The 19,797-nt window shown below is 43.9% G+C and overlaps 3 protein-coding genes across 3 annotated transcripts; 1 reads left to right on the top strand and 2 right to left on the bottom strand.

Moving 5' to 3' along the window:
- Positions 1-2,024: 2,024 nt before the first annotated feature.
- F5147DRAFT_559345 (uncharacterized protein) lies at positions 2,025-2,486 on the top strand (the record flags this gene model as incomplete). The annotated part of the gene is made up of 3 exons (XM_041430562.1): positions 2,025-2,204; positions 2,263-2,391; positions 2,448-2,486. Coding segments are annotated over 3 exons (348 nt in total), but the record flags the coding sequence as incomplete, so codon positions are not given.
- Positions 2,487-9,019: 6,533 nt separating this feature from the next.
- On the bottom strand, positions 9,020-9,636 carry F5147DRAFT_768849 (uncharacterized protein; the record flags this gene model as incomplete). The annotated part of the gene is made up of 2 exons (XM_041441009.1): positions 9,020-9,388; positions 9,445-9,636. 2 exons carry the CDS (start codon positions 9,634-9,636, stop codon positions 9,020-9,022), a joined length of 561 nt encoding a protein of 186 aa, XP_041297578.1.
- Positions 9,637-15,282: 5,646 nt separating this feature from the next.
- Positions 15,283-16,569, bottom strand: F5147DRAFT_768845 (uncharacterized protein; the record flags this gene model as incomplete). The annotated part of the gene is made up of 4 exons (XM_041441008.1): positions 15,283-15,695; positions 15,749-15,896; positions 15,954-16,235; positions 16,288-16,569. The coding sequence occupies 4 exons, from the start codon at positions 16,567-16,569 to the stop codon at positions 15,283-15,285; spliced, it is 1,125 nt and encodes a 374-aa protein (XP_041297577.1).
- Between the last annotated feature and the right edge of the window lie 3,228 nt (positions 16,570-19,797).

The following is a 19,797-nucleotide window of genomic DNA, read 5'->3' as shown; positions in this document are numbered from 1 at the left end:
TGAAAAGTATGGTGATCTAAGAGTGAAGGTGACAGCAAAGTATACTTAAACTCAATATTTAATTCACCATTAACTAGGTCTCATGGTGCTACTTAGCTTATAGGTGGCCACTAATAATAACAATTCTACTTCTTCTACATGTGTTTCATCTAGTGCATCATATACTAATGCTGTTCTTCATTAGCTTAGACAATTTTCAAAAATAGTATAAAAGAACATTAGTACTATTTTCACTCTTCACAAGTATATCATAACTGTCAATAATAGCCAAGGCATTGATCTGGGCATCCTTCTTGATCATACTTATACACATTTCTGCTGTCCAGCATAATATAATATTGAATTTAAAGAGAAGATTGTATATGCAACTAATATCACCCTTCTTCTCAGTTGTGACTGACTAGCCCACAAGAGTGCCTAAATCTAAGAAACTTGAAAGCTAAAGAAATTGTAGGATTTACTAGTACTACTGAGCATTCTAACCATAGTAAGTGTACAGTTCAAAGCCTAACCTAGTGGCATGCCTAGGCCAGCAATTTTGTATCTACACCTCACTGTTGACTTAAATGTCATAGTATTAACACACATACTTGAACCAAATGCCAAACATAGTGTATCCTTCAAACTTTACCACCTACAGTGTACATCTTAGGCAATCCTAGATGGGCTATGTTGTAGAATTGTATTTAACTTTCAGTATCCTTTACTAATTTTTTCTCGACTCTTAGTATGGCTTGTCCTTATAAATGGTCTAAATCCATTACCTATGACTCAATCACCTATAGAATTAGATATTACTGATTAAAATTTTGATAATGCAGGGTGAAATTAGGGCAAGCATTAACTTTTTTTTCATTAGTGTTAAACTATACTCGAATTCTAGATCTGGAATCTCATTTGGTTTCTATTCTAGAAAGACTATCAGTGTTGTTTCTAATACTATTTCTCAGAATGTTTGGTTGAAGAGTAAGTTTTTGTAAGCATAAAGCAGGCTTGTCATCACATATCCATCAAAGTGACTGGAAGAGCCAAGCTCATTCATACTCTTGAACTACCATTGCTAAAAATTGTATATATTTATCTGCCTGACAACTGCAGCAATATGTTAACAGCCCTACACAACTAGCCTTCAATTTTCTGCACTCTATAGGCAACATAATACATATGTTTCATATGATCTCTATATAATATCAGACTAGATAGATCAAGTTAGGTGTGGGCTCTACATCCTTATTAACGAGCACAATGTGTTAATAACCACTAGTTATTCACCAAGGCTGTGGAACTGGTACTAAACAAACACTGGCCTTCTTCTATTCTTAACTCAAAAATTTAACTTAATTCAAACCTGAATGAATGGTTGTATGATGTAAGTTTAATATTAAAGTTTCTGCTAACAGAACAAGTATAGTATTTATCTGAAGTGTTATATATTGGCCACTCAGTTACAGTGGACTTTTCTTATCTATTTCATGTGACTATCTCCTCCATCAAGTAGCTCCCATACTAAAACTCTTTTATCTTTGAAGAGATGTATCACTATGCTAGAAGAGCTAAACACTATACTTTGCACTCCTGCTGAAAGGAAGGGGTATGTCCTATATCTATGAACCCACTATAAATCACTCATTGTCAATAGCTATAGCCAAGCTCTTAAAGGCTGTATAATATGAAGACTTATGTGTCTTACAAAACATATCGATAATTTGGCTTCCAGATTTGATATATGCACCACCCTTGGCACCACTAACAGTTTTGATGCTAAAGCCTTTGAGTTCTCAAACATGATGTAAATGCATGTTTTGTATAAGAACAGTGAGTGACACTAATGTAGCTCTTTGTCATTAGAGAAAATTGATAGTATTGGTTCTATAAGAAGCTGGTGATGTGGTGTCCTTTGATGTGAATGCTTATGTAGTCCTCAGCTGAAAGGTCTGAACTGGCTGCCATATGTAGCAAAGTAAGAAACCATGCCACTATCACACAACCATTAACTTGCATGTTATATATAGTTTAATCAGAGTGCTGATATAGCCAGAGGGGATGATATTACTAGTCTCAAGTTCACACTTGTATCTTGGTTAATGCAGACCAGCCTAACTCTGAACTCCATTATTTTCCATAGAAACAAGTTTTGTCTTAGATTCTATCACAACACAACAGAGCAACTTCTATGTCCTGTTAATTATAATTGGGATGATGCTGTGTAAGTACTTGTAATCAGGCACCCCCATTACTGATCAACATGTCAGTATTTAAGAGGCAATTTGGAACTACCATCCTGACTATTGTGCAATGTTTTATTCTTGGCCCTCTTACTTGTATAGTGATAGATACTACAACCCAAAGAACCCTATGAAGGGCTTGTTCAAAGATGAACTACTTATGAAGGTGTACATATTAATGATACTATGTCTCATTGTAGCCTTACTAAAGCCAGATTACAGGCAGTCAAGCATATATTCACATCTCCCAGTTCAGCTGAGAATACATTAGAGTTTGTTTCTTTGTGTGACTTCCCTAAATGCCAAAGGACTACAGGGGAGAGGCATACATGATGTGACACTATAGAACTGCTATGAATGAAATCCATTCAGCCTAGGGCTATTTCATACACAGCTGTTCAGGTATGATTTTAGTATAACCAGGTGCTCACTACTAACTAAGAGAACTTAGTTGCAGATTGTGTTATCTAGTGTTGGATCATGGTGTTGTAGAGATACAACAATCGCTGGGCACTTCACGAAGTAAGTAACCAGCAATATAAAAATGTATTGTGGTTGTGCACAGCCTAGTCTGCTATACTTGCAGAGCAAGTGCATTTGATCCAAGGGGTCAGCTGTTTGGAATAGGTCTGTAGTTAGTGAAACGATATATGGTCAAAATCCTGAGTGTGAGAAACAATGTCCGAAGGTATATCTACGATGTCCAATACCAAAGTGTCAGGTCCGATGTTTTTGGGTTTCAAGTTAGCGGGTTTCAGGTTTGGGTTTAGCAGGTATGGGGAATAGTAATAGCAAATGTCGGGAAAGCAAGCGGTATGCGGATTAACAATAATGACAGGTATTTCAGATAGAAAAAGTGGTAATATTCGCAATGTCAACTATGAACTATGAAATATCGGGTTTGACCACTAAGTATCGGAAAATGGCTCCCTACTACTTGGATGATGATCAATACTCGAGGTCAGTCCAATATATATGTAAGTACGTAGAAATCCGGAAACCCATAGGCAAAAGTAGTGGCTGAATATTTTGGGTCCGAAGTACATGTAAATAAACACGATGTAGTCCTTGTAGTCCTTGTAGCCTTGTAGAGGCTATTTTTGCAGTGTCCCTTAGGTCCTAGCGCAGCGTGCACTATCACTACCATGGCACGCATCCTTCCTATCATTGGCCGATGGCCGCGGCTCACGCACACGCTTTGGTTTGCATCCGCCTTTCATTGGTTCCATTGCGTATCCTTCCTCCATCCTATCCATGTCCTCCGCTTGTCCATTGGTGCGTACTTTATCTCATTTGCATTAGACTGATTATATTTCCAAAAGTGATATCGCTTATGTTTCGTTACTTGTGTTATGGACCCTTGATATGTATTACTGCTATCTTCTCGGTTCCGAACAACGCTACACGCGCTATCATATATACCTTAGACTTATGATTTTTTCATGTATCTTCTTTTCCTGCTATCGAAATTATCATCCGTTTGCATGCAACACTCAGACTCTAAGTCTAAAACCTTCGGCCGACTACATCACGCACTGTATTAATGGTTGTGCTATAATGTTCGAACATTCGCTCATTGCACGCATCGTCAGACTCTTCTCCCGCTCTATAGTCGCATCGCATCTCCTTCGCATATCCGCTAAAGGCGCGCTCATAAATCCTTCGGCTTTTCTCCACATCTTCGTGCGCTGTCAAACTTTCGGCCACTCAGTCGCGTATCATATCGCACCTTTGGCGGTTCGCTCGTGCTTGCGTTGCATCAGCGCAACATCGCGCGCTCTTCCATTCTCAGTTACCCTTACTAGTTTCTAAGTTTTCCCTCCATATTTTACTTAGAGGAATCGTTCTCAGTAGCAATCCCCTTGGGCCGAATCTATACTCGCATCCAGAGGTCTATTTTAGTTTTACCCCACTTCACTTTTTCTCCCCCTTTCTCCCCTTCTCATCTAGCTATCATTCCTCACACACAATGAGGTGCTGCAGATAACAGGAAAACATGTAATAGTGCATGCTATGATGTGAGTAATGTGTGAAATAATCAACTACACACCTAGTGGGGCTAACAAGACAGGACAGAACACGGATAGGACAAGTGCGCAGGATTTCAGGTTGGCTGATGCAGCCAGAACACCAGGTCCGCTAGTCAAAGTGTCGGGTTTTGTAGGGTTAGTGTCAGCTTACATCGGGAAGTGATTAGTGCACAATGGGTATTAGACGTGTATCAGGAAATAACAGAATATGAGCTCAGCGCGAGCTCAAGTGCTACAGCATATTATGGATGATGACTTTGACCAGGAAGAATTTTATCACAATATTGTTGATTACTTCAAGCTTTGTCTCTTGTGAGAAGCAGCAAAGGAGGTGGACAATCTCCTACTTTGGTGGAATCAGTGAGTAGTGCTACATGTCTCTATTTCATTGGTTCAACATTACCACTTTACAGACAAGTTTTTGGGTGCAGAAATGTGTCAAAATACTAACCACTGCATAACTTTACTAGTATTGTCTATCTAGCCAGTCGTGTGTAGTAGTAGTACAAACAGAATTAATTTTATGGTCTATAAATTAAACTGCATTTGCGGTGCATTGGGTTGATGTGATCATCAAGCCTATCTGAATACAAAATATATCTGAAATTTGAACAAAAATCTGTCCCATCTATTGAATGGCATATTTCAGTGAGATCCATGGCAACCAACTTACCACACACACTATATTCATGAGATATTAGCTAATGTTCACAAGATGTTAAAACTCAAAAATATGAAGCTGCATTATACATATGAAGACTAACTACATTTTCTAAACAAAGGTAGCACAAAGGCTCTGCACTGTAAAAAGCTACATGAAGATCCCTTCATTCACTTTTGATTAGCTGTTGCTGTTGAATAAATTTTCTCTGGTGGTCACAACACAGTTTCACTGTGGTATAAAGAGTTGATTCTATGTTGGCACTTAGAAAGTGATCACCCTAGAACTGGAGAGTGCAAGTGTAATACATTCCAAAGAGACTGCCTGTAGAACTACCTTTTAAAATATAAGTGCAAGGAAGAACTGTTAACATGGAGAATGATGAGCAGGAAATGTCACCCAAGGTGATTCTGAAGTCCTGAGGATGTATCTGAAGTACTGAAGTACTTGTCCAATGCAAGCAAAAGTTGTCCAAAGTCAAGAAACCAAGGTCCAAGGTTGTGTGAAGTGTCTGAAGAGCTTCCAGTGAAACAGTAAGGTAAATATGGTGGGTATGTCAAAGTATGTTGAAGTATAAGACTTGCAAGAGTACCAAAGTATGACTATGCAAAGCCTATTGAAAGAACTCAAAGACAGTGAGGTGTGAAATGGCAGTGGTCAAGCTAAACAATCATTCCAAATGAACAAGAGGATTGATTGTGCAAAGTATGACTATCTGAAAGTGACTCTACTAACTATGACTCATAACAAGGGAAGTAAAGTAAAGTGCGAGTTAGCTAGTGGGCCAGATTATATCCTACAGCATGAAAGTCCACAATTGCATAGTCAAGAACAGTAGTGAGATAAGCTATCTGAAATGTAATAAGACTCAAGGTGAGTCGCTACACAGATATGCATGTAATAATGCATGATGTATGCTGCTATATGTACTATTCAAGTAAACCAGGCTCGAAATGGGCCATTGATGTAGGAACTAATTCCTGGCTAGGCTTGTAGAGACTGTTCTTACCTTAGTGTTATGTTTGCACTTTTGTAGCTTACATAATCAAGTTACCTTTTCACCAGTTACCAGTATGAGTCTGAGTCTTCAGTAGTTTTTATGACATTTTCTCTCCTCTGAGCCTTGAGCCTGGTCCAGAAACCCTTTAGGGTCAAATAGCAGCTAGGTTCTGCAAGACCCAACACATTGTTCTGAATCACCATCAGAACTGTTGTAGGTGAGGAATGTAAAGTGATGGGAAGTGGGTGATGTGAGATATACTCAGACAGTCCTCTGTGCGCAAGCTAATGTTGGCCCAAGGGGATTGCTACTAAGAAGGTTCCTCTATGTGTATAATGGAGGGAAACACTGAACTGGTGTAGCACTCGGATTGGCGCTGGGCATGTATCCTGCCAATCTCACAGGTATCTCTCATTGCACTCCTCGACATTCATTTTACCTTCTGAAGGTTCTGAGCATTCTCCCAAGTTGTCCGAAGGTCGTCCATCCTTTTCTGAGGCCTGTATACACTTCTGATCCTCCATACCATGTCCCGTCCATTGTGATGCTCGGACCCGCGCTGGGTGGGAACGAGTGTCTTTTGATACTCATGTCAAGGTCTATGGAAACTCATTGGATCTATGTCATTCCAGTTCTCCCCTAGAAGTTTCCTTCAGCCGATAGTCATTTGGCATACACCTGCACTTGGATCCATCCTCCGTCCATGTCCTTTCCATGTCTGCCTATCTCCGTTGGTGCATGTTCATTTTCTCTCAGTTTGACTAAACAATATCAAGGGTTATTACATGTAACTGTGTATTCTGTTCCGCGCGCATTCTCATTACATATTACTTATCTGCCTCATTCCATCGCTACAGTTCTTGCCTATGGGTTCCAGATGCTCACGCAGTAGGATAAAGTCTTGCGCGCTATATACAGTACATCACTTCCCTTCCCTCGGACGCTACCTTTGTTTTGCGGAGTCACCTTAGATGTTCTTAGTACTTTTGATCAATTGACAAGCTTTGTTCATTTCTCACTTCGAACCCATGTGTTCTTGACCGCTCCGAGAACACACCTCTAAGTTTCCTTACCTAGGCTCTGCGCGGATCTAAACCGCTCCCGGTTTTCCGACTTAGCATTTCATACCTAGTTATACCTCAGCCATAAACCTCGTCTATACCTAGCTGCTACTTGTGGAACCACGCCTTACCTAGAAACCCGCCGCTCTTTACCTAGGATTTTCTCGCTTTCATTTATTTTGCATCGTGCATTCACCGGACCCGCAGTCTCGCTTTTGCTCTTATCAGCAGACTCGCTTTTCCAAGGTCAACTTAGTTCTTTTCCATTCTGCATTTGCTCCCTTCACATTATACTTGAAGGAAGTGCTTCATAGCAATCCTCTTGGGTTGAGACAGTACACCCGCACTCAGTTGGATTTAGTAGTGCTCTAGCTTTCTTGCTGGCCAGTTACTATTACTTCTTCACACTGTGTCCATTTGACTTTGCTGGTGTGTTTTCACCTTGTTTATCTGTTATTGATTATGTCTTAGGGGCACATACATTGTTGGCCCATTGAAAGCTTGATTAATACATATATGTAGCTGTGTGCCTCGTGTGCTATTACATGTATATCTTTGTAGCGGCTCGCCTTGAGTCTTATTACATTTCGGATAGCTTATCTCGCTACTGTTCTTGCCTACACAATTTCTGGACTTTCACGCTGTAGGATATACAGTCTATAATAGGCACACTTCGTTGGCCTCCTGTTGCACAACAAATAGGTATTATATAGATCTGTCTGGTACAAATTTTTAAGGTATGTTCATAGATATATGAAATCAAATTTTGAGTCCATCGATCAATGTCTGAATATGCTGTGAATGCATCAGCATTTTCAGTCTTTATCACTGTTCCACATCCACTTGAGCCAGCACCAAAAAAGTAAGTCCGACATTATCTTTACAATCAGTAATGTTAATGACCAAACTATTCACTCCCACCATCAGACTCGTTGCTGTAGGTGAGGAATGTAGAGTGATGAGAAGTGGGTGGTATGAGATATACTCAGAGGGTCCTCTGTGTGCAAACTAATGTCGGCCCAAGGGGATTGCTACTGAAAAGGTTCCTCTATGTATAATAGTGGAGGGAAACACTGAACCGGGCTGTTGGATAAGCCTGGTGAGGCGCACGACGGTGAGCGAAGTGCAAGAAGCGAAAGTGCTACAAAGTGCTACTGAGCGATAAGTGCAGTAACACGCGCTGAGTGAATGCAAGGCACACGTGCAGGTGGTGGAGCACAGTGGCCCTAAGTGAGTTGGGAGATGGATAAGACCATGTTTATTATGTGAGAATATGAAGACTGGTGCTCGTGTGCGTTCAGGCGCTTAATGTCGGTCGGCAGATATGATGGAGATTTAGACTTAGAGTCCAACGATGTGCGGGAAGAAGAAGATGATCATTATACAGAGAGGCAGGAGTGTATATATTCTAAGTAGCGTTAAGCACTGTCAAGCGCTAAAGTGAGCTGGAAAGCGAAGCGAGTACGAGATAACATGTAATAATGGTTCATGACAAAACATACAGAATTTGGGCACAAGCGCCAGAGATATATCAGAATACATGAGAATAAAATAGGAACACACACCAATGAACCAAATGGACATGGAATGGATGGATGGAGGATGAGTGATGGAGCCGAGGATATATGCACCAATGCACAGCCAATGAAGTGCCAAGTGCATGGGAACAAGATGTGAGTTGTGCTGTGTTTGGGAGGTGATTAGGGCATTAGAGAATTAGCCTTCTATGAGGCCACAGAGATGTCAGTCTCTATATTGCCATCATTCTCATCAGCATCTTCCTCATCCCTGCCATCTTGTTGGCCCTCCTCAGCTGCCTCTGGATCACTCAATGTTGGCCTTGCTAGTGGTGCTTCCAGTTTCCCAAATTTTGGCTTGTTCCATGCTGGTCTCCATCTTTCCAACTTGGCCCAGTCTCTTTCTGCCTCCCATAGCTTCACTTGATCTCTGTACACTGTTCTGCATGCTTTATTTCTCACCAGCCACACAGCTTCTGCTTCTTTCCATGATTTCAATAATTCTGTCCTGTCTTCTCTTTCTATTCAGCAAGCTCTGCATGCTGCTTCCTCTTCCTCAGCAACTCTTTGATGTTCAACCACATGGTGGTGAAATTCATCACTCATAAGTAATCTTGGAAGCTCATCCCCAACGAGCTGACCACCTTTTTTAGTCTTCTTTTTCTTCTTGTCCTGTGCTGCAAGCTGGCTAGAGAGCCAATCACAGAACATGGATTGCAGGATGATAGTAGACTGCATGCCAACCAGTGCACTCTTGTAGTGAGTTTTGCAATCATAGGTGCTGCAAAGGGCATCCCAGTACAATTGCTCTTTGGCTGATTCAGGTTCTGTCTCTAGCAAGTTGTGTTTTTGTTTGTGAGTTGGTGTAATAGGTGTCGAGACGAATGCAGGAGACTGTGAGTGGATTGTACTGGGGAACTTGAAACAAGAAATGCTGCAGATGTTGATACCAATCCTTCGATAGCCTGCTCTGCTGCATCCATCATCCAGCCAGGTGAGTGCAATGAACCTGTTGCAGGACCTGAACTGTTTTCATTGTGCTCCTTCAGGTATTGTTGAATGGTACTTGCAAGGGCTTTTACAGGACTAGTCTGCGGCAAAGGCAAGTGACCCTTGGATGATATCTCCAAACTTGGAGCCATCATTTCATTTGTGACTACATCAAGGTTAAATGGTCATGCACCTGTTTTGCGAAATGCTGCTTTGATATTCTCTGGTCTCAGTGCCTTTTTGTGAGCTCTCGAATATATTGAGATAAAGTTTGCTTTTGTAATCCTTTGCCTCTTTGAACTTTCGAACTGATCCCTCTCATGCATCCAGTAATGCTTCAGTGGGCCAAATATGACCACATCAAGGCCTTGATAGACATGAGTTGAATGTGATGGATAACAAAGTATGTGAATGTTATGTGTGCGAGCATAATCAAGGAAGTCCTTTGTGTAGTGGGAGTTATGGCCATCAATGAGCAACAAGCGTGCATGACCATTAGCTTCATTGCTCATCTTCTTATCAAAATCTTCGATCCAAAGATGGCCAATGATGCCATTAGTCCAGCCCTTTGGTGAATGAGCAACACTGAATTTATGTTGAGTCGAATTTTGTTTCCAAAAGATTGTTATGACTCATGATGCACCCAGGGTATTCTTGTCATGCTAACTTGTTGAAAATGATTTCCCTTTGTAGATCATGGTCAGAGGAATATCAGTGCCATCAGCACATATGGTCACCATGACAGTAATGTTTTCTTGATTGCCATCTCATTGCAGGTGCTGAGTCTTTTGCTTTGCAGGTCAAATGACCCTTTCTTTGAACCCCATTCCTGGTTGGAAACCACTTTCATCGGATGCCCACATATAGTCCTCCTCAATATTTAACTCCTTGATTGTCTTTCCAAGTAGCTTGTACCACTCTTGATTGTTGGTCTCATTGACAGCATGTCCTTGAGCATTTTCGAGAGAGCTGCTCCAGTACTGACCCAGACGAGAAGAATGCCTTTCAACAAAGCAGTGTAGAGACTAACATCTCTGTGGCCTCGTAGAGGTCTAATTCTCTAACATCCTAATCACCTCCCAAACACAGTGCGACCTGTACCTCATTTGTGCGCACTTGGCGCTTCGTCGGCCGCTTGTGCGCACAGGTGTTTCAGTCGCGCATTGGCACACGCACCTTCGGTTCTGTCGCTCATCCTCCACTTATCCATTCCATGTCCGTTCGGTTTGTCGGTGTGTGTTCCTAATTTATTCTCATGTATTCTGACATATCTCCGGCGCTTGCGCACACATTTCCATATGTTTCATCACGGACCCTTATTACATATCTTCACATACTCGCTTTGCTCTCCGGCTTGCTTTAGTGCTTGACAGTGCTTAATACAACTTAGAATATATATACTCATGCCTCGATGTATAATGATTATCTTCTTCTTCCCGCACAAACATTGGACTCTAAGTCTAAATCTCCATCATATCCACCAACTGACACTAAGCACCAGAGCCGACATGAGCACCAGTCTAAGGGTCGCTGCGCTCCACCACCCGCATGTGCGCTTCGCTCTTACTCAGCGCGCGCCATCGTACTTGTCGCTCAGTAGCGCTTCGCTGCACTTTCGCTTATCGCGCTTCGCTCATCGTCGTGCGCCTCACCAGGCTTATCTGACAGCCCGGTTCAGTGTTTCCCTCCACTATTATATATAGAGGAACCTTCTCAGTAGCAATCCCCTTGGGCCGACATTAGATTTGCACACAGAGGACCATATGAGTATATTTCATACTACCCACTTCTAACCTTTCTACATTCCTCACCTACAACTGGAGCCCACCGCGAGGGGATCATCTGAGAAAGCTGGTAGGGTACTCAGGCCTACCAAAGACTGCGTAGCAAGAAATGAAGCCTTAGAAGAATTTAGAAGAGTGGTCGCCTCTTCAGGTTTATCAACCATTCAGGAAATTTTGACTCCGGTTAAGTGCAATCGCCCTCAGAACTTCTCGGAGCCCGTGCACCCAGATCTATCTCTATTTTTGCCGAACCCAGTTCATGCCCGCATCGCCAGTCACGCTGTCCCCTAAAGAATCAGTACACGGCAAATCCTTGGATGACTTTGAGTCACACAACAACCCCCACAACTTACTGCTGGGTGCATTTGTAGAAACGCCAAGGAATCCATCAGATCCTAATTTTATTCCTCTCTCTCTGCTTACCCCACTAACTGTTTCTAGCGCAACCATAAAAGAAGAACCCTTATTGTGGTCACGCGCGCCCTTATCAACCGAAGCAGCTGACTATTAAGAAAGAAGAAAAGGAATCCCTTATCGACCAAACTCAATTCAGAACTGCACCGCTATATATATTCCCCCAGCCCCGCAAACACCTCCGATAAGAACCACACAACTCGCACCTATTATCAACACTCCCCAACCAGTAAAAATGTCAACAACCGTTAGAATGCCGGTCCACGGTTTGGACAAAGCGCCAAAGTTTGATGGCCCCGCAGAGAACCTCCTCGCCTTCATCGAGGATTATGAAGCATGCGCCGATGATGTGAACCTGCTAGGGGGCGATCGTATCAAGGGTATTATCCGCTACTTGCCAAATAGCGAGCGCATGCTTTGGGCCGGTATGCCCAAAGCAAAGCTAAGCGACTATGACATGTTTATTAAAGAGGTAATGGAAATGTACCCTGGGTGCGAAGGCGAAAAGCGATATGCAGTATCCGACCTCCAAGTGGTCACGCACAAATACGCGAGGTTGCCGATGCCTTTGCTCACGGAGCTTGGCAATTATTGTCGTGCCTTCTGAGAAATCGCTGACTTGCTAATCGTGAAAGATCACATAGGGAAGTCCGAGAGGAATCGCATGTGGTTACAAGGTTTTCCCAGTGACACCCAAGCGCTTATTTGCACGCACTTAATGATCAATTTGACCAAGAAAGATGTTCCATTCAAGTTTCGGCAAAGAGCAGTGTCAAGCGATGCAAACGCTCAAGGACTCAGTACTAGATTCCCCTGCGCTTTGGCGGATAGACTATGAAAGTAGCCGTGAAGTCATCTTAGCAGTAGACACATTGTGTGTCGCGATCGGATATATCCTGCTGCAAGTAGGCGAAGATGGCAAGCGCTACCCCAATCACTTCAGATCAATCATGCTCAATGAAGTGGAGAGCCGTTACTCACAAGTGAAACTCGAGCTCTATGGCTTGTATTGCGTGCTATGTGCCGTGCGTGTCTACATATTCGGTGTTGTTAATTTGACGGTCGAGGTGGACGCGAAGTATATCAAAGGTATGATCAACAATCCTGACTTTGCAACCCAACACGACCATCAATCGATGGATCACGGGTATTCTTCTATTTCAATTCAATCTTGTTCACATACCTGCCAGCAAAACATGCAGGCGTTGATGGTCCCTCAAGGAGACCGCGTGTAGATGAGGATCCAGAGGAAGCCGATGATCACGAGGATTGGATTGACTGAGCATACTCATTTGGAATTGCGATCCTAAATGAAAGGATGCTCCAAGTAGAGGCAGCCATGCCAAATATGCTCTTTCCGCGCACTTAGTGCCATTCACGCAGCCGCTGAGGTGCTTACCAGTCTTACGCACTTTTCTTGATGTTGCAGAACCGATACCAGATGATCCGCAAGTCCTGTGCTCCAAGAAAGCGCAAGCGATAGACGAGCGTATGACCGTAATAGAGCAATTCCTTTTCAACCGCAAAAGACCCGCTGACATTACAGATGATACATTTGCCGCATTCGTCAATCACGCGGCACGCTTCTTTGTCCTTGAAGGCAACCTTTGGCACCGTGAAGCAAACGGTAAACACCAGCTTGTGGTGAAACCGCATAAGCGATATTGATTGCTAAAACAAGCGCATGATGACCTAGGTCATAAGGGTGTATATGCTGTTCGCTCGCAGCTGCTGTTGCATTTTTGGTGGCCGCACATCAATGACGATATCAAGTGGTACATGCGCACATGCCATGAATACCAAATCAGGCAGACACTGAAGCTCCAAGTACCACCGATGGTACCAATGCCCAGAGGTTTGTTTCACAGAGTACACATTGATACCATGAAGATGCTCAAAGCAGGCGGATACGAGTATCTAGTACAGGCGCGCTGCGCACTCACATCATATCCCGAATGGCGCATGTTGCGCAAGGAGAATACCAAGTCGCTCATGGCCTTCATATATGAAGAGCTACTATGCAGATGGGGTCCTATCACCTAGATCATTACTGACAATGCACCCGCTTATAGACTCACCATGGACATGCTCGTGGAAAGATATGATATCCATCCGATCCACATATCGCCCTATAGCTCGCAAGCGAATGGTATAGTAGAGCGCCGGCACCATGATGTCCGGGAGGCCATCATTAAAACTTGCGATGGAGATGATACTCATTGGTATCAAGTTGTTCATTCCATACTTTGGGCCAAGCGCGTCACCGTGCACAAGTCAACGGGCTTATCGCCTTATTTGATGGTGCACGGCATTGAGCCGATCTTCCCCTTTGACCTTGCAGAAGCTACATTCTTAGCGCCGACGCCAGCACACGCACCATTTACCACCGCAGAACTCATTGCTTGGCATGCATGGCAGTTACAGAAGCACATAGAGGATCTCAGCGCTATCAGGGACAAGGTAATGAAAGTGCGCTACACGTCTATCTGCAATTTCGAGAAGCACTTTCACGCGACGATCCGCGATTACAACCATGCACCCGGTACCTTAGTACTGGTGCGCAATTCGAAGGTTGAATACAAGTTAAGCAAGAAGACGAAGCTGCAATACTTGGGACCTATGATTGTAGTGCGCCGCACTAAAGGAGGCTCATATCTGCTGGCCGAGTTGGATGGCGCTATCTCTAAATTGCGCTGCGCAGCGTTCCGCGCAGCGATGAGCGCATTATGGTAACTAGTGTCACTGGTAAAGACGATGAGACTCTTGATCATTTAGCTGACGAAGATATTGAAGAACCCAATGAAGACAAACCAGAGCGTGCGACCACTTCCTGCATATCACCCGACATCCTAACCGCATATTCCCACTTTCTGCATCGCACACAAAAAACAAAAACAATATATAACAACAAAACAATCACAAAAACATACCGTCAATTTCCATTCTCTCTGTTTTACCCTGGGTTTCGACCGGCGACCTCAGTTTCCTTTTATCATGTCTCATAACATGCGCATTGCATTGAACATACATCCAACAGACTCTATTCTATAACCGCCGATCGGGCGATAATAAACCGTCAAGTACATACTGAAGATAAGTTACCTAGAAGCACGCATATGACTACCCCATAGACCTTCCATTTCTAATGCGCGCAGCCGCACCCCACCCCTTTTACTCATAGATTATACACCAACACCATCTAATATCAGCGACACACAGGGACATGCGAAGGAATAGACGCGAAAAGATGCACAAAGAAGACAAGACAAGCGCGCAGCTTGCACGACCGCCGTATTTCCTTATGACTCTATAATTCTACATGCGCTTACTCACAAACTCCTTCTTATTTAATCAGGCCGGCGAATCAACTCGGACATTGGAAATGGATATGGACATGGATGGATGCGACAAAACAAGATATTATTAGGCGCACAAGTGCTGTGTGGAACCAGGAGCAACTATAGTACAAGGCGCTTTGGCACCGACAAGCAGTTCTAATCTGAAGAAAGTATCTAAGGAGGAACCAGCCGCTTTCTACTTCTCTAGCATCTCACCCATCTCCTTCTCCCAAGAACCCCAGTCGCATGCAAAAGAATACAGTCAGTTGCTCATGTGGAGCAATTCCGACTCTTGTGCGCGAGTGTGCTGTTGCAAGTTGACGAGCGTCTCCCGATACTTGGCGACCTCTGTCTCCAACTTGGCATTTCGAAGCTGAAGCTGCGCAGACTCAATCCATGCCTCCTCAAGTTGAGCCTCAAGGTCGAGGCAAGGACACTTTGGCACAGGCCCAGAATGAGTGGCAGCTGGACACTTGGCACGCTGCACCATGATAGTCTTACCAGTACCAGTGACGTCCTCATTGGCGGTAGTCTCACCGACTATCTCCACCTCCGACTCACCAGCATCGGGCACAGTGCCAGCATCAGTGGTGACAGTTGGCGCAGTCAACTTTGAAGGAGGTGCAACCTTGTCCTTGGTCGGGACAGGCGCATGCTCCTTGTTTTTGGCTGCAACTACTCAAAAGAATCAGCGACCCGATAAAGAAGAATGAAAGAAAGTTACATACTGAAGGAACATCCCTTCCTGGCCTTGATGCAAGGGTTGCACCTTGTGTTTGAATCTTCAAGGATGCACTTAGCGCCAGACACGGCACACCGCATACACATCTTCGCCGGTTGTGTAACTGAAGAAGTGGTCATGCGCCCACCAAAATGCTGAGGAGCGCATCAGTACGGCCGAAAAGCGCGGTAAAAGTAAGAAAGAAAACTCACCGGTTGCCCCATATCAGTCACAACAGGAGAAGGTTCCTTCTCCTTCTCAGCTTCCTTCCCCTTCCCCTTCTCAGAAGACTTCTCTGCTGCCTTCACCTTCTCAGTGCGTGCCGGGCGTGCAGTCAAAGCCAACTCCTCCGCTTTCTCCTTCCATGCCTTGGCAGCCTTCACCAAAGTCTTGGTGGCAAGTTTGCCTTCATTCAGCTCTACAGAATCTGCATCGCCAATCGAAAGGTGCAGCTGCATGGCGCACGCCCGTTCAAAGACGGAAGTCATATCAGCCTAGACAAGAGCAATGAGAAAACAAGTAAGCGGAGAACAGAAAGAAACTTACCATAGCGGTATTCCAGTCACAGAGCCACAATTCTTGCTCCTCCAGGAGCTCTGGTTTCGGAGGAGGTGATGTCTTCACGCAAATGCACATGGTATTGAGTACCACCGCCCAGGACCGTTCAATCCGATTGGCGATGGATTCCTGCGGCTCCTTCGGAGGTGCAGTGTCGAGAGTGGCATCGTCCAAAGATGCATTGCCATTGTTCTGGTCGTGCTCCTCAGGCTCAGGAGAGGGTGAGGGAGAAGCAGTAAGCATGGCAGGATCAAAGATAGCAGAGGACATGATAGCAGGTGATGAAAGATAATCACGAAGACGCAATGGAGTATTGAATTGAAGAAGAGAAGCACGACACATGGCCGGCTTTTATGCCGGAAATGAACCACATTATGTCAGCACAATTCCGCCCACTCACCACAATTCACGCGACCACAGTGGATCTGCTCCACATCCGATTTGGCATGTTTCACCCACGATCACGTGACTTTCCTCGTCGAAAATTCGCTAAGTCCATCCACCCCTATGTATGCTGACTGGGGACAGTCAGAAGCTAAGTTCCTATGAGATGTAGAGACTAACATCTCTGTGGCCTTGTAGAGGTCTAATTCTCCAACGTCCTAATCACCTCCCAAACACAGTGCGACCTGTACCTCATTTGTGCGCACTTGGCGCTTCGTCGGCTGCTCGCACGCACAGGTGTTTTGGTCGCGCATTGGCACACGCACCTTCGGTTCCGTTGCTCGACCTCCACTTATCCATTCCATGTCCATTCGGTTCGTCGGTGCGTGTTCCTAATTTATTCTCATGTATTCTGACATATCTCCGGTGCTTGTGCACACATTTCCATATGTTTCGTCACAGACCCTTATTACATATCTTCACATACTCGCTTTGCTCTCCGGCTTGCTTTAGCGCTTGACAGTGCTTAATACAACTTAGAATATATATACTCATGCCTCGATGTATAATGATTATCTTCTTCTTCCCGCACAAATGTTGGACTCTAAGTCTAAATCTCCGTCGTATCCACCAACCAACACTAAGCGCCAGAGCCGACACAAGTGCCAGTCCTTATACTCTTATATACAAACATTGTCTTACTTGTCTCCCGACTCACTTAAGGGTCACTGCGCTCCACCACCTGCATGCATGCTTCGCTCTTACTCAGCGCGCGCCATCGTACTTGTCGCTCAGTAGCGCTTCGCTCATCGTCGCGCACCTCACCAGGCTTATCCAACAGCCCGGTTCAATGTTTCCCTCCACTATTATATATAGAGGAACCTTCTCAGTAGCAATCCCCTTGGGCTGACATTAGATTTGCACACAGAGGACCATCTGAGTATATTTCATACTACCCACTTCTAACCTTTCTACATTCCTCACCTACAGTGGTTTGTCCAATTAATCCCTACTCCATCCTCAGGGAAATCATCCCCAAGCTGAGCTTGTAATATTGCATTGACATGAATTTTGAGTGTCTTGTGATTCAGTGGGAATGCTCTGCTTGCGAAATCGAGGCAGTACAAAACAACTGTGTCCTCTTCTTTGGGCTTCAGTCATGTGTTTGTCTGCATATTGAACTGAGAACAGCTTCGAGCCCCTTTGAGTCATTGGGAGACAGCATTGTGGTTAATAACAACACACTTTTTGTGTTTTATGAACCAGTCTTCTTGGACATCCTTGCAGATCCTCCATAGGCTTCTCTGTTCTTCTTTTGGCTTGTCCTGCTCAATTTTATATGTTTCAACAGCAGCAGTAATTGCTTTCTCCTTTCCCTGGCTGGCAAGCTGCTTTTTCTTGGTCTGAGAATATGGGTGACACATCTCCTGGAGGAGAGTGGGTGAGTAGCATGTTGGACACCTTTTCCAGTCTTAGTAGCATTTGAAGGGTCCAAACCATATGTGGCTTATCGTGTGTCATAGATGAAACCTTAAGATATGATAGTGCACATTTCACAACCTTCCACTGGCATCGCACTGGCAGATGATCATATGCAGTATTCACACTTTCTATTTGATGAAGCTGTTGGCAGAGTGTTAAGAACATGCCCAAGGGTCATATCTGAAGGGCTTGGCTTCAGCTCATGCACTGTGCCCCTTACCTGAGTATGTGCCCCTAACTTCCGAGGGCTAAAGGAAGATGTCCGGAGTCCGGAGTCTGATGCACGGGAATTCTGGTGGATGTTCGGGAACAAGTGATAAGACTAATCCAGATGAAGTCCGAACTAGAAAGGAGACAGTGGAGGACTACCAAAGGTAGAGGTGGAGGTGATAAGTCAATAGGAGTTGATCCTAAGACTATCGGAGATGACAAGAAGAGACTCAAGTCGGACGGAAGAGGGAATGAGCAGAATCTAAGATAATATTTGAACTGAGGAAATACAGAGACTTTACAGGGTTTATATACTATGAAGGACATAACAGAGAATCAGTCAGTGCAGTGCGAGGCTATGTGAGGCTATGGACAGAGCATTTGGAACACCTAACACTAGTGTATCAGAACTTAATAAAATGAAGACAGAAATGAATAAGGGATGGAAAATAAAGCACACTAACTGAGAAGGGAAATACTAAAGGGAAAAGGCACGGAAGATAGAAGCTAACCGGATCTGGAAGTCCGGAAGTCTGAAGATGATTGCGTGATAGGTCCAGGTCCGGAACATGGGATATGACACAGAGGTTGTGTTCATTGATTTCATGAATTTGATTGACAAAAATAATTTAATATGGTCTCATAGCATCAAAATAGTGAGATTTCTGGCACATTTCAACACACAGCATGAGATCATAAAATATATTTATGCCAGGCAAGATCATATATAGAAGATGACTATGAGACAATAAAATGTTAGCCTGCACTTTGGCCAAATATTGTGTGAGTGTTGTGCTATGGGTGTTTGGTTCAAGTGACAGTGGTGGCTCAAGTACCTGTTATAGACTGTAATCTGGCTTGCTAGCTACTCACACTTCACTTCACTTCCCTTGCTACAAGTCATAGTTAGTAGAGTCACTTTCGGATAGTCGTACTTCGTGTTATGACTGGGGTCGTTCTTCTTTACAATGACCAAGTGGCCAAGTCAAAGTGTAAAGCAAGGTCTACCTATGAATATAGGTTCGAGGTTTCTGGCTAAGGACGGTGTCGCTGACTGCCTTAGAATAATGGTTCAAGACAGGAAGGTTGGAGACCTTACTGAAGGACTAGTTTCCAGGTAAAACCCAGTAGATTAAAGTGAGGAATACAAGCGGTAACTACTGTGCTTAAATAGTCCATATGGGGCGCATGGACCAGGCTAGGAAAGGTAGGCATACAGTACGTATCAGGATAGGAACGAAGATAAGAGATAAGGGCTATGCATGGTAACAGTTACTAACACAATAGGACATTCAGGCGATAAGAAACGTGATGTACTGGAAGGTGATCGGTCTCTGTATGGTAGACACAGCAAGAGACCATTGTCTGGTGATATTAGAGAAAATAGGGGTGTACTTAGACCGTAACACTTCGTGCAATTGA

The sequence above is a fragment of the Suillus discolor genome (assembly GCF_016758755.1).
Source record: "Suillus discolor strain FC423 chromosome Unknown F5147scaffold_6, whole genome shotgun sequence".
In the NCBI taxonomy this organism is placed as follows: Eukaryota; Fungi; Basidiomycota; class Agaricomycetes; order Boletales; family Suillaceae; genus Suillus; species Suillus discolor.
This window is presented reverse-complemented; position numbering and strand designations above follow the sequence as displayed.